Below are 14,440 nucleotides of genomic sequence, written 5' to 3' on the forward strand. Positions count from 1 at the left end.
GGTCCTCCCCCGCCGCGTCCCCGCTCCCGGCTCCACTCCCGGGGCCAGCCCCGCCCAGGGCCCGGGTCCTCCCCATCGCAGCCCCGCTCCCGGCTCCCGGGTCCTCCCCGCCATGTCCCCACTCGGGGTCCAGCTCTTCCGCGCCCTTTCCCCGGTGCCGGTCCCGAACCCAAGGAGCAGACGGCGGCACGGGTGTCCGAGGTTGCTTTATGAAGGCGCCCGGGCCGGCGGGCGAGGTGGGGGGGTCAGTGATTCCCGGTACCGGCAGGGAGAGGGAAGCCCGGGGCACCGGGCCCCGGGGAGGCCCGGGAAAGGGGGGGGGGGGGGGGGGGGGTTGGGCAGGGTCGGGGACAGCCCCGTCCCCGCTGCTGGTTCCTTCCAGTTCCACACGTGTCCGCCTCCCGCGGGGGGGGTCCCAGGGCTGCTCCTCGCTGGGGGCCAGGGGGTCCGCTCACAGGGCCAGCACCGGGGGGTACACGGCCCCATCTGCCGGAGAGAAAGTGGGGTGAGGGGGGGGGGGGCGGGGAGGGGGGGCGGCGGGGCACGGGGGGGCTGCGGCGGTGCCTTACGCTTGGGGCTGCTCTGGCTGTCGGGCTCCGGCACCTTCCAGTCCATCTTGCGTCCCTTCTCGTAGAGACCCTTGAGCACCTTGCGGAAATCCTCGGGCTCGGCGCCCTGCGGGCTCAGCTCCAGGTACTTGCGGTAGAGCTGCAGCGCCGTGCGCGCGTCCTCGATGCTATCGTGGGTCTCCCCCTGGATCTTCAGGTCTGCAGGGACAACCCCCGGTCAGGGAGGGGGCTGGCAGGGACCCCTGGGGAGGGGGGATCTGCCCCCACTCCCATCCCTCCCAGATCCAAGGGTTCAGCCACTGACCCAGGAAGTACCAGGCGAGGAAGCGCAGGGAAATCATCCTCTTCCTCGGGATGTGGAACAGGTAGACAGTGTCAATCACCTGGTCTTTGGGCACCTGGAAAGCGGAGAGGGTCCTGCTGCCAGGGCCACCGCGGGGGGGGCAAGCCCCAGCACTGCCCCCACCTCCTGGCCGCACCCCGAGACCCTCATGGCCGGGCTGAGGGAGGGGGGCTCAGCACTGTCACCATCAGGTTGATGACACGGAAGTCCTTCTGCAGCCCGTGGCCCACGAACTTGACTCCCACATCGATGAGGAAGCGCAATTTCAGGTAGGTGGATTTGAGAGTAGTGAGGTGCTTGGAGGAGATCTTGGCATCCAGGTCTCCCGGCTTGATCCCCGAGTACTGGGTCAGGTAATCCACCACCTGCAGAGCCCAAGGCCTGTGGAGGTGTGGCTGGGAGGGCCGGGGGGCAGCCGTGGGGGGCTGCCCCCTCCCCGATTCCCCTGCCAGCATCCCACGGAGGGCACCGTCATTATTACAGGTGCCCCTCCGTGGAGCGGGAGGCAGAGTGGGTCCATGTCCTCCCTGTGGGGCTGAGGAGCTGTGTGAAGCCAGGCGGGAGCCCCGTACCTGCTCTTGGGTGGAAATGTAGTCATCGATGAAGGGGATGCCCTCGTTGGGACCCTGCCCGCGCACACACGTGATCCTGGCCACTGACATCTGGCTGGGCTTGATGGTGGATTTGGTCCCGTCACTGCGCAGCTCGGCCTCCTCCTGCCGTGGGTGAGGACAGCGGGGTGACCGACAGCACCCAGAGGGTGCCCCGGCCCCCCAGCCCCCAGTGCGGGGAGGCCTGACCTCATTCAGCGTGACAAACTCGGCGTCCAGCCCCACCAGGTCGCCCGCCTGCGGCATTTCACTCAACATGAGGGGGATGAAGGTGGCGTGGCACTTGCGCTGCTTGCGAGCCAGGGAGGCCTCCGCCAGCAGCACACTGGCTTCGATGGGGTTCTTGACTGCAGGAAAAGGGGAAGGGAGATGAGCCACGAGCCGCCACCACTGGCCACGCCACCACTTCCACCCCAGACACTCACTGACGAGGTTGTACTTGGCGTTGAGGTTCCTCCGGGCGTAGTAGAGGATAGCTGGCACCTTCCAGCTCATGTCGAACTGCACCGCCTCGCACTGTGGGGGAGGCGGGGGGGGGGGGGTCAGTGCAGGGACAGCCTGGTGTGGGGTGCTCCCGTGAGCAGCAGGAACCCCCCCAGTGGGGTCCCCGCTGCCTCGACAGCCCCGAGTGCTCACCTTATCCACTGGCTCGATGAGGAAGTCATTGAAGAGGTACCACTGCTGGTGTGTGACTCCCTGGGGGGAGAGGTACAGGCCTTAGGGCCCCCCCCCCCCCAGGCAAATGCAATGACTCCTCCACCCAATTACCAGGGAAAGGGGGGTGTGACAATGCCATGTGGGAACTCCCGCCCTTCCTGGGACACGGTGGGGAAATCCCTGCCGGCCTGGGTGGTGACCACACGTACTTGAAGCCCTCGGGCTGGACAGGCACAGTCTCTGCCCGACTCCTAACCAAAACTCCACGGAGATGCAACAGATAAGAGACAGGGATGCAGCCTTGACACACTCTGGGAACTCCTGGCTTGGGCATCTCCACCAGACAAGGACTGCCCAGACCAGCCCCCTTTTCTCGGGCAGGGCGAGGATGTCCCAGCCCTTACCTGGAAACACAAGGACAAGCTGGCAACGTGCCCGTCACCAGGAGGAACCAGCCTGAGTGAGTGTGGGAAGAGTGCTCCTCCAGCCCTTCCCTGCCCGCAAGGTGCCTGAGCGGCTCCTGGCTGTGAGGGCTGCCTAGCACGCTCAGCCAGACGCTCAACGTTTGGCTCAGGGACCCAGGAACGGTTCCCATTAAACAACCCGATCCCCCAGCACGCCGTGGGCGAGAAGCCTTTGGCAAGGCAGGACGCCGGGGAAGCAGGGCTGCTCTCAGCAGCCTGTGGGTCTGGTGGCTGTGGATGGGAGAGCACCCATCCCGCAGGGCTTCTCACCTCCTTCCGTTGGTGGTAGGTCTCTCCCACCTTGATGTGCCCCACCAGGCTGCCCCCCGTGCGGGAATCCAGGATGTGGACAACAGTGGCCATGAGATCGTAGATGTACACGGACTCGGGGTCATCAGTTGGGCTCAGCTGCAGGAGGAAATGTCCGAGCTCTCGGCTGTCTGCCAGGCCTCCAACCCAGACCCCAGAGCTCGGATATGCCGTCTCACCAGCAGCCCGGAGGTTTCCACCCCTGCCTGAGGTGTCTCTGAGACAGCCTCGTCATCTCTCGCCCAAACACACTCGGCAGAAAGTGGTTCTGAAGCGGTTCTGCTCCCACAGCCCCACGTGCACACAACCACGTAGTCCTAGAGGGATCTCGTCAGCCTTTACCTCATCGGTCTCACTCCAGTTGCAGACATCGAGCTCCTTGCTCTTGGTGAGCCTCATCTTGATGGCGTGAGGGATCCAAATGTTCTTCAGTTCCTCCACAGAAGGATACGAATGCCCCGTGTCAGGGTTCCCCAGCTCCTTCCTGCATGGGGAATCATGGAAAGTTGAGTCAAAGGGAGCCACAAGACGTCATCCAGGCCAACTTCTCCGGGGCAGGATTCCCACCATCCCACCCGTCCACTCGCCCACCCATTCCTAAACCTTCTGCAGGGCAGATGGGGAAGCCACAGCTGCACCACTTCCCCACACCGGCCTAGAGCAGGACCCTGGGAAAGGTGGTCAGCTGAAGTTGGCCAGAAAGGGCTCTACATGCTTCTGGGTCTTTTGTCGGTCTGAAGAGGGAAGGGGGATGAGGGCTGGGGGCTCAGAAGTGGGGCACAAGGTGGACCACGAGCGGTATCTGAAGGAGATGCTGCGCAGAGCACCCATACAGGGTCACAGTCTCAGAGAAGCAACGAGACTGTTCCAGTTCAGAGCCCGAGGGCAGCTACAGACAGGTGGATTATCAGATTATCAGACAAGAAATAGCCCTGAGCTCTCCAAGGCCCAGAGAACAACGCAGAAAGTGTCACTGCTCAGAGTCGCCACCCCAGGAAGGGTCACCTACCACTCTCCAAGAGAGATTTCTTTTCCTTTGGTGATCTCAAAGCCTCCTCTCTTCATCATGGCTCTCTGAAAGGCATACTGGCAACGAAACACAGGCAAGCGTCAGCGCGGAGTGACAGGCTGGGCTTGGGAACACGTGGGTGACAGCCAGGCCAGAAGTGGGGAAAAGACAAGGACTTTAAAGCCGGTGACAAGGAAAAAAAGACAGCGAGGGAAACCCAACTGTCCGCCCGCTCTCTGCTGGGCTCGTGTTCTGGGAAGCAGGCACTGCCTTGCTGCTCCTAGGTCCTGGGGGCCTGGGGGAATGCAAGAGCGGCTCTACTGCAGTCCCGTCAGCTTTGTCATGGCAGATCTTGTCTTTTCCAACTCCAAACGCACGGCTCACGCTACAAGCGTGACCAAATACCACCGCGTCCTTTGTGAGCAAAGTAGGGTGATGCTCAGGTGGAGAGCAAGAGACTGTTAGAGACAGCGCGATCAGAGTGAAAACACCTCCGGCAGAACTGGACACGCAGCAACCCCCATATGCCAGGGAGAACAAGCCTGCTTCTGCCCCGAAGTGTCTCCCCCACCTCAGCCTGTGTCTTCCAGAAATCTGCCTCCTTGGAGCTGTTCACCTCACAGTTAATGACCAGGACGTCCGGCAGGCAGCGGATGTTCCGGGTCTGGACCTGCAGGGAGAGTAGGAAATGGAAACTGGATGGAAACTGGGCAGCACCGAGAGCCCTGGAGAGGCTCAAAACCAGATTTGGCACGGGCTACCCTCTTCCCTCCTCCAACGCCTTCGCTTGCGGAGCCTCCTCCCCACTGCCTGGCTGGGTTCCTGGTAGCTAGGGGTGCTGCAAGAGCAGGTGTGCTCAGCTCCTGGGGTGTTTTCCCTCTGCCCCCTACCCCAGGGGGATTGGGCTGGGATCCCCATGACCTGCGAGACACATTCCAGTGTTCAAACAGCCCAGGAAATACCCCACGCCATTCCAGCTTGCCATCCAGGCCAGGAACCGAATCTCCGGCATCCACTCAGGAGGTTCCCCACTGACTAATGGAGAAACTGCCCCGACTCAGCCGGTGGCACAGGGTGCTCATACCCTTCTCCCACCTGCCCTTACAGCCTGAGAGGTGTGACACGCTCGCACCCCGCTCCTGGGCTCACCGTGGGCTGGTACTTCTCACAGTTCTCACACCAGGCTTGCGTGTTCTGCTCCAAGCAGATGCTTCGCTTTAAAATTTGAGCAAACTCATAATCTTTGACTGGTTTTTCTGAAGGGAGAAAGGAGAATAACGTCACCTTCCGCACACAAATCTTTACCAACTTAGCTCAGCCAAACCTCTGGGGTTTTCCTCACAACCACCAGCGAGAAGGTCAACCCCCAAATCTGCTTTTCTGTAGCCAAAAGCTCGGCTGGTTGGAAACCCATCCCTAGACCTTGGCTGCTGGGTCTGCCGCAGCCCAGGACGGACCACTGCAGTAGCTCCTCACAGCAGGTGTCTATCACCTGGTAAAGTCACAGCTCATTAATACGGACGACAAACCCCGCCTGGCCACAGAAATGCAGCAGCGTTAAAACACGCCAGGCCCTGCCCTGCCCTGCCCACCCCCGCCTCTTACCAGTGCTCTCGGGGTAGGAGAGGGTAAAGAGCAGCGTGGAGGACACGCGGACCGTTTCCTTGCCACAGCGACACATGCTGCAGTTCTCCATCTCACAGCTGAACAGCTGCCCAATAACCGAGTCCCCCGAGGACCCAAAGCTGCTGGAGAAAAAAAGAGTACCGGGGTTAGCAGGATCCCAGCAATCCCTGCGGAGCAGAGCTGGCTGATACGGTGGGCTGAGCGCTGGGGACCCAAACATCTTGGGCTGCACAAGGGCCGTTCAGGGCCAGCACCCAAATTCCAGCAGCTCTTGGGGAATCAGCCATACGGCTTCTGGAGCCAGTGCCCTCCGTGCAGCCCTGACCCCCCCCAAGCTGGGCTTAGGGGGGACAGAGGTTCAGCCCAGGGTTCAAACCCTGCCATATGGGAACCTGCAGCTCCACGTGTTCCCATGCAGCCCTCAGGGGCAGGCGTAAGTGGCAAGAAAGTTCCTTCTTGAGTGATGGATGGGGCCGCTGGGAGCCAGCCCCCCTCCCTGGTGTGGTTGCTCCCTGCCCTGTCCCCAGGCTAGGGACTTACCTGCTGCCAGCCCCCCGATACGCCTGTGGTCCCTCCTGCTCCTGGGTTTCCTGGTGCAGTTGAGTAAGGATGAAACGGTTCCAGCTCTGAATCAGCCGCCCCAGGTTCACCTTCCCTGTGGCTTCGTCCGAGTCAGCCAGGATCAGCCCCAGCGCTGAAGCCTCTGGGATTGTACGGAAAGCCCGCAAAAAGTTGCTTCCCTGGGGATGGGGCAAGAGTGGTATGTCACCGAGGTCAAGTGACAGGAGTTTCCATGCTGTCTGATGCCATCACCCCAGGACCTGGCACCACCCAGATCCTGCTCCTCTGTGATCTCTCTAACCCCCAGCCTGCCGGCCTCACGTCACGCCTGGGCTCACCACGGACCTGGCAGGGGTCTCCTCGGGACAGGTCCAGCATGTGGAAGAGCAAGCCCAGCTCGCAGCCCAGGCAGAACTCCTTCTGGCACAGGTGGTTCTGGACAAGGCAGCGAACTGGCTCCAAGAAATATAGCACCTGCCCGAGACAGAGCAGTCAGGGGAGGTGCCAGGGGTCGCGGTGGGCTGGGCAGGGCTGGGGCATCTCCCACCTGGATCATGCAGTTGCAGTAGGCGTTTGGGATATGGGGCTCCAGGCCCGCAAACAGCGTCTTGTTGTAATGCTTGAAGTCAAAGTCTTCCAGCCCCAGCTTGGAGTATTTGATCGTGACCTAAGCAGAGACATGATGTGTTAAAGGGACACCCTCCCACGGCAGGGGACAGCGGCACAACGCCTAGGTGCTCCCCACGGAGACAAGGGCAGGTGCCTGGACCCATGCGTGTCCTTGGCCGCAGACAAGCCCAGCCCAGGGACTCCCAGCTAGCCTCCCACTGGGCCCCAGAAGGCCACTACCTTCCTGTACTTCTTGGCCACCATGTAGAGGTGTGGCTCCTCTTCCCGCCCGATTGGGGACTCGGGGACTTGGCTGAAGCTGTCAAACTCATTGTCCGTCTCTTTTAACCGATAGGGAATCTGCAAGGGGGAAGAAAAGGAAAAAGCGGCTCAACCCTGGTGGGGAGAGAAGTCCCATGTACTGAAACAAGCAAGTCCTGGGCTTTCCTGCCACCCCGAACGAGCAAAGGAATAAACCAAAAGGAGGAGGGCCCTCCCTCAACCTGCACCAGGCCTCCACACCTTCCCTCTCACAAGGGACTTGTCACTGTGGGAAACTACAGTGGTGCTGCGGGCAAGGGCAAAACACAGCAGTGTTTTCCCAAGGGCAAGGGACGTGCCATAAACCTCCAAACCGGACAGCTCAACTCTTTCCTACCACAGAGCGAGCTATCGATAGAACCGGGATTCTGGCCCAAGGGGGAGACCCCAGCCCTCCCGCAGGGCTGGCTCACCTGCCGACGCTGCTCAAGAAAAGCTGTTGCCTCTAAACTCTACACCTGCCCCCTGCAACACCCCCAGCCAGAGAATTTCATCTCAGCCCTGTCCCTCATCCCTGTGGAAAGCTCCGAGATCGTTCAGCACGCAGGAAGAATTCCATCCCTCCCAGAACTGCAGACCCCTGCTGCCGGTAGAGGTACCCCACGCCCCACGCAACCCCCTCCTGAGAGCGGGTACCTGGTTGCGGAGCTTGGTCCTTGGGTTTGGGGCGTAACCGATGAACCCCACTTTCTTCATGGTGCGCAAAATCTCGGGATCTACCGGAGGGGCTCGCCTGCAAAACACACTGCGACTCGGAGGCTGCTCGGTTTGGCAGCAGCGTTTAACCCAGGGCCTTGCTAGGTGCGCTCAGAGACCCACCAGTGGGTCACGAGGGGTTTCCCCACTCAGTCCTTCCCTCAGGTTCATCTTCCACGGCAAGAAAAACACTTGGGCTACACCAAAACACAGCAGCAGCGCTGGGCGCGGGCGTGTTTGGGATAGGGCTCAGGCAGAGGAAAAACAGAGTTTTCACACAGGCAGGATGCAGCCAGGATCCCACTGGGATCTCCCCACTGGGAAGACCGTACCCAACTGTCTTCAGACCTGCCCGGTCACCGCACCTCAGCAGTTAAGCTCCACGATGGGGAACTTGTCTTGCATTTCGCAGGGCACGTGACCAGGAAGGGCAGCACCAGCCACAAGAGGGGGGACACTGGGGCGGGGGGGGGGGGGACGACACACGACCAGGGGGAGCAACAGAGCCGCTCTCCTGCTCCCGAGGGGACCCAGGGGAGGGAGAGGAACTCTGCCAGGGCCAGCTTTCCTGTGCTGGTTTTTGCTGGTAAATTACCGGGGTGCCGGGGCAGAGTTGGCAGCGGGCCAGTCGGAGAGCAGGGTGTCGCTAGTCAGTGGCACGGGGATAAGCGAGAGTGGTACAAGGTCCTGATTCCAGTCCAAGTGGGGCAGCGTGTCCACGATGCAGGGCAAGGCAAAGTCAGTCTCTCGGGAGTAGGTGTTGAAGGTGACCTCGGGGGAGTCAGCCCAGAGGTGGACACATCCCTCCGAGTCACCAAAGGCCAGCGCCTGTTTGCTGGCGGAGACGTCGAAGGTCATGATCAGGGGCCCAACGGTGTTCACGTGGAAGATGTCAGCAGGGTTGGCGAGGCCGGTGGGCTCGCAGAACTGGCACTGACCTGCGCGAGAGGGTCAGAGCAACGTGGCACCAGGGAGCAGGTGGGCAGCCGGCACACGGCGACCCAGCACGCCTCTTGCTTATGGGGGCATTTGAACCGGCTGGGTGCAGGTCAAGAGCGCTCAGCCAACTCTATCCCACTGAGATGTGACCCCGAACCTGTGGGATGCCGCGAGCGTCACCCAGCTCTCGCCTGGGGAGCGGAACCCAGCCGGGTGGGGGATGCAGCTTCGCCCACCTGTCTGGGAGATGATGGCCAGGCGGGAGGTGTAGGTGGGGATGAAGCGGAGGAAGAAGGGATCGATGTGGACCTGCAGCGGGGTGGTGGCCCGCATCATGCGCAGGTCGTACACCTTCAGGAAGCGGTCACAGGCGAGGCCGTTCATTCGGCTGGAGAAGCCGCAGGTCACCAGCAGGTTCCCGTGGACATCAAAATCAGACAAGCTGCCCGAGTACGCGTCAAATTCATGCTCTACCACAAACGTGCGCAGATCGCGCAGAGAGACCTGGGAGGGCAAGACAGGGGTGCTGGGTGCCATGCAGGCAGCTGCCGGCTACTCGGGAGCCCCTTGAGCTCTGGGAGAAGCTGGACACCAGCGCCAGGGTATCCCAGAGAGAAGCCAAGCACCAGCAGGGCTGCCAGGTTGGATGAGGTTGGTGTTACCTTCCCCGAAGTGTGCCCACAGAAAAAGAAGCGGTTTGATTGCCTCATGATGGTGATGCCAGGAACCTCCACGGTATACTGGGAAGGAGGCAGAAGGGCAGCATGAGCAGGGCTGAGCCCCAGAACCAAGCACCTCCCTGCACCAGGGAGCAGCCTCCAGCCCGGCTGTACCTTCTGTGTCTCCTGGACGGTGTTGAGGTCTATCTCGATTACATGGTTCTGCAGCCCACCAACGAGCAGCGTGCTGTTGTCTGTCAGCAGGAGACTGTGCATGTCCTCAGACTCGTCCATGCTGAGGGAGAGGGGAGAGGACAGCCCTCACACTCCTGCCCAGCTTGGGGAGGCAGCAGGGAAGGGGGTGGAGGATCTGCCCTCGCCCTCCCCCACATCCAGCCTTCACAAGCTGGCAGAGGGGCCGGGACCATCTCCCCTGGGCACAGGGGCAGCTCATGGGGCCAGCACAAGCCACCTACTGCCAGGGGAAGGCACTCACAGGTAGTCAAAAATGATGAGGCCTCCCCGTGACATGTATTTCAGGTTGGTTTTGGTCAGGAAAAGGACACCGTTCTCCAGGCTCTGGATCTGGCGGATGTCGTCATTGCTGTTCACTTGGAAGGAGGAGTATCGCTCCAGCGTTGGGCCAAAGAAAGAGGTGGCGTGACCCTAAAACCAGCCGGGGACAGGCTTGTCAAGACCTGCCCCAGCTTCACTTGGATGCAATCCAGGCAAAGGCTGCTTTGCCCTGCGCCAGCTCCCAGGTGCAGGCAGGTCACCTCACAGCCTGGCCAGCCTACAGGGGTCTTCCTGCCCCACTGTGTGCCCCAAACCAAGGAAGACTGCTCAGCCTTTTCCCTTTCAGGCAAACACGTGCAGGCACTAATAACGACCTAAAAGCTCCCACACATCAGGGAAGCAAAGTTACTTGAGAAGCACCAAGAGGCTCATGCTCCGAGACACATCAACCAGCTCCAGGCAGAAGCTCTGCACTGGTGCAGCACAACCCCAGCTTGAGCAGGACTCTCCAGCTCAGCCCCACGCCGAGCTGCTCTCCCCCCACAGCCCACTCATCCCCAGGGTTGTGAGAACAGTGCAGCCAGCCCAGCTCAGGCTGCAACCCTCCCTGCCCCGCTGCCAGAGTGGGCACCTACCCCGTGGTTCCCAACCCACAGCATCTCTTCGTGCAGGTCAAAATGGGAGACAGAGACAGGCACTCCCACTTCGGAGACGGCGGTGTGCAGCTCGCTGTACATGCCCTCCATGAGGTGCACAGAGTCCGGCACCGCGATACCCTCTAAAGGCACCCCCTCAGGATCCAGCTCCACGTTCTGCAGCAAGCTGGGGTTGAGATGGGGGTCCAGGACAGGGTCCAGCGCGGGGTGGAGGGGGGGCGCATACTCAGCAAGGGAGGGGTTGAGACCTTCAAAATTCATGGTGAAAACCAGCGTCTCCCTTTGAAACAGAAAAGGAACTAGGTCGGTCAGTCAGAAACACCAGGGCCTCCCGATTCTTAGAATCGGCGGCAGAGGCCCGGTGACTCCGAGGGATGGAAAAAGCGGCTGGAATCTCCAGTGAGTGTAAGGTGCAGCGCTCCTGCCAGGGCCACCGGCAGCACCCAGCTCACACAGGCAGCGTGGCCGGTAAAGTCCCGTCCCAGGACACACTCAGAGCCCCGTCACGGCCGGGAGCCACCGGGGGAAGGAGCCCACAGCAGCCCCACGGCACTGGGCAGCCTCCCCAGCGGGTCAGACCCACTCCCGGAGCTCAGGGCTCCCGGTGACCTCGCCGCCGCGGCCTGCCCCGCCCCCCTCCCCCGCCGCGGGAGGCGCCGGGCCAGTTCCGCACCCACCTCCCTTATCTCCGCAGGCCGGCACCGAACCCACCGGTGGTATCGGCGGCCGCAGGCCCGCGGCCGTTAGCGGCGGGGCCGGGCGGGGCCGGGCAGGGCACGGGGCCGGGCAGGGCACGGCGCGGGACAGAGCACGGGGGGGGCCCAGGCCCGGCCCAGACGGAGGCCGCTGAAGGGCCCCAGCCCTCCCCGCCGCGCTCCGAGCGCGGGGCCGCTACCCACAACCCCCCGCGCTCCGGCTAAGCATCCCACAGTGCCCCGCGCCCCGGGGCGACGGCGCCGTTACCCACAGCGCCCCGCACCCGCCGGTACCGAGCAGCCGCGGGCAGAGCCCCGCCAGGGCCGCGGTCCCGGGCTCGTCCCGCTGCGCCGCCACGGCCGGGCCGGGGCCGCCGCCCCTCCCGCCGTCGCTATGACAACCGCGCCCCCCTCCCGCCCGTCCGGCAAACCCGCCCGCCCCTGAGACTGGGGGACCAATGGCACCGCGGAGTCGCGGGCACTGACCAATCAGAGCCTGAGGAAGGCGGGACTAAACGTTGTGGCGGGTAGTGTGCGGGACGGCGCGGCGGAAGGGACAAAATGCCTCAAATCGGCTGTCTCGGGGCGGCGGGGGCGGTGCGGCCCCGGGGGGAGACTGGGCTGGGCAAGCTCCGATGGTGAAATGCTCCGGGACCCCCTGCGGCCGCCCCCGGCACCGCACAGACCCTCGGGCGCTGCCCGCCGGCTGCGGCACCTGTGGCCCCGCGCTGCCCCGTGGCCTCCCATGGTGTCCCACGGGCGTCACGCGGCGTCCCCGGCACCCCGGGGGATCCCTGTGTCCCCAAATTCCCCGCAGTGTCCCGCCGTGTCCCCTGCCGTCCCACGGGAGTCCGCTGCCATCCCACGGGGTTTTGCTGGTGTCCTACGGGGGTCCACTGCTGTCCCACGGGGTCCCTTGGCGCCCCGCAGGGTGCTGAGCCCCACCAGCCCCGGGACCCCCCGAGACCCCCCTCCTCCCCCTCCCAAAGCCCCCGGGGACATGACACCCTCCTCACCCCCCGGAACGGGCTCGGCCGCCGGCCGGTGCCCGGGGAAGGCCGGGGACAGCCCCGCCGGGCGCGAGTGGGAAGCGCCGCAGACGCCCCGACGGGGCCGCCGAGATTGCGGCGCCGCGGGCAGCACGGCCCGGCTCGGCGGGGACCGGGGCTGCCGGGGTCCCAGGGGTGGCGGCCGGGGGAAGCCCCGCCGGGGCACCGAGGCCCCGGGGAGCCGCCAGCTGCTGCGCCGATGCTGCCCAGCCTGGTTTCCCCGTGCGCCCGGGGGGCAGATGGGGACATCGGGGCACACACACCGAGGACACACCAAGGGGACACCGGGGGGACACTGGGGACACACAAAGGCGACACCGGGGAGACGCCGGCGGGCTCCGGAGGGGGTCCCGCCCCGCCCGGGCTCCCCGGTGCGCTCGGCGGGGCGGCCCAGGTGCAGCGGGCGGGGGTCCCGGTCCTGGCCGTGCCGCTGCCGCCGCGGTGCCCCCGGGCGCGGAGCCGCCAGGAACTGCCCCGGGTTTTCCTGCCCGTCCCGTCCTGGTGCGGCGCAGGGCCGGGCGCTGCGGGGTGCAGCCCGGGGACCCCGGCCCGGTATCGGTTCTGCTTTCGAGGGAGGCGGCGATTTCGCAGTAACGGGGGGCGGGTGCCACCTGCCCCGGGGATTCCCCACCTGCTGGCGCCCCATAAGAGCCCGGTGGTAGCGCCGGTGGCGGCACCGACCGGTCATGGCTCCGCTCCACCACCTCTGCCTCTGCCTCTGCCTCCCGCTGCTGCTGCCGCCGCCCGCGGCCCCGGTGCCGGTGCCGGTCCCGGCCCCCCGCACCGACTGGGCCGCCTGCAGGAACTTCTCCCGGGATCTGCTGCAGCTGGTGGCGACCATCAAGGAGCCGCATCGAGTCCTGGTGAGCGGATGGGGAGGGGCAGGGGCAAAACGGGGGTGATCGGGGGTCTGCGGGGGTCCACAGGCACTAGAAGTTGCCCCGAGGGTGCGGGGTGCTGGGGGAGGTGGGAACCCTGCTGACTCCCTGCTGCCAGGAGGAGATTCACCTGAGCATGGAGGATCCCAAGAATTGGCCCCCCCCGGATCGGCTGCAGTGATGCCTGTGACCCCTCCACCCTGGACACCAACAACACGGTACCGGGGGCTGGGGGGTGCTGGGGGGGGGGGGCGCGGCAGGACAGCCAGGGGGTCTCAGGGGTGCTGAGGGATGTACCTGTGGGTCCCAGGCATGCCTGATGGTCCCAGGGATGCTGAAGGGTGCACCTGATGTTCCCAGGGATGCTGAGGGGTGTGTCTGTGGGTCGCTGGGATGATGGGTTTTCCCAGGGATGCTGGGGGTCCCAGGGGTGCTAGCGGTTGTGCCTGTGGGTCCCAGGAATGATAGGGGTTCCCAGGGATGCTAAGGGATGCACCTGACATGCCCAGGGATGCTGAGGGGTGTGCCTGTGGGTCCCAGGGATGCTGGGGGTCCCAGGGATGCTCGGGGCTGTGCCTATGGGTCCCAGGGATGCTGGGGGTCCCAGGGATGCTCGGGGTTTGCAGGGATGCTTGGGGGTGTGCCTGTGGGTCCCAGGGATGCCGGGGGTTTCCAGGGGTGCCAGGGGATGTGTTGGGGTCCCCAGCTCACAGCCCACTCCTCACAGCGCTGCCTGCAGCGGATCCTTCAGGGGCTGCAGCACTACCGGGTCCTGCTGGGCTCCGACATCTTCACCAACCGCCGCCTGCCCACGCTGGAGTCCACGCTGGACCAGCTGCTGGGCCTCGTCCAGGTGAGGGGCTGGGGGGGCGGGGCAGACTTGAGGGAGCCCATTCCCCTCAAGGCCAGGGAACTGGGGGCCCATCACCGTGGCCTCCGGCCCCCTAACCCTCCTCTCCCTGCAGCAGGAGCACGGCCGCCCCCCGCGCCCCACCATGGCTCCCAGCGAGGCCTGGGCACGGGCATTGCTGCAACGCTTGGCACTCCAACGGCTCCAGTCCTTCACCACCATCATGAGCCGCGTCTTCAGCCACAGCGCCAGCCCCCGCTGAGGCCGTCCCGCCTGCGGACCCCCCCTGTTATTTATTCCCCTCCCCGCTGAGGGACTATTTATGTGTGATGCTCCCTATTTATCTCGGGTATTTATGGGTTTCTAATAAAGGTCGGAAGCAGAGGAGCAGCTCCCTGTCTACGGCGCAACGCGGGTCTGCTC

General features: G+C 64.1%; 2 protein-coding genes across 4 annotated transcripts; one reads left to right on the forward strand and one right to left on the reverse strand.

The window, feature by feature from the left end:
- Nucleotides 1-188: 188 nt before the first annotated feature.
- On the reverse strand, nt 189-11,654 carry PAN2 (poly(A) specific ribonuclease subunit PAN2). 3 transcript variants are annotated; one of them, XM_055792213.1, is made up of 26 exons: nt 11,535-11,654; nt 10,525-10,825; nt 9,870-10,039; nt 9,548-9,668; nt 9,377-9,454; nt 8,951-9,218; nt 8,371-8,713; nt 7,716-7,812; nt 6,999-7,118; nt 6,697-6,816; nt 6,495-6,623; nt 6,129-6,328; nt 5,568-5,710; nt 5,112-5,218; nt 4,534-4,632; nt 3,963-4,039; nt 3,296-3,437; nt 2,915-3,052; nt 2,160-2,219; nt 1,949-2,039; nt 1,713-1,870; nt 1,485-1,628; nt 1,098-1,277; nt 874-967; nt 570-767; nt 189-486 (listed from the first exon to the last, which is right to left on the reverse strand). In XM_055792213.1, the coding sequence occupies exons 2-26, from the start codon at nt 10,804-10,806 to the stop codon at nt 452-454; spliced, it is 3,594 nt and encodes a 1,197-aa protein (XP_055648188.1). In that variant the 5' UTR covers nt 10,807-10,825; nt 11,535-11,654; the 3' UTR covers nt 189-451. The 3 variants fall into 3 exon arrangements, with proteins under 3 accessions (XP_055648188.1, XP_055648189.1, XP_055648187.1); XM_055792214.1 differs by lacking the exon at nt 11,535-11,654 and adding an exon at nt 11,223-11,488 and having other exon boundaries at nt 5,568-5,707; XM_055792212.1 differs by lacking the exon at nt 11,535-11,654 and adding an exon at nt 11,223-11,487.
- A 1,318-nt stretch (nt 11,655-12,972) lies between these two features.
- On the forward strand, nt 12,973-14,439 carry IL23A (interleukin 23 subunit alpha). The gene is given in 5 exon segments (XM_027784279.2): nt 12,973-13,152; nt 13,286-13,320; nt 13,322-13,385; nt 13,895-14,020; nt 14,133-14,439. Coding segments are annotated over 5 exon segments (549 nt in total). The 5' UTR covers nt 12,973-12,975; the 3' UTR covers nt 14,280-14,439.
- Nucleotide 14,440: the final 1 nt, after the last annotated feature.

The sequence above is a fragment of the Falco peregrinus genome, chromosome 19 (genome assembly GCF_023634155.1).
Source record: "Falco peregrinus isolate bFalPer1 chromosome 19, bFalPer1.pri, whole genome shotgun sequence".
NCBI lineage: Eukaryota > Metazoa > Chordata > Aves > Falconiformes > Falconidae > Falco > Falco peregrinus.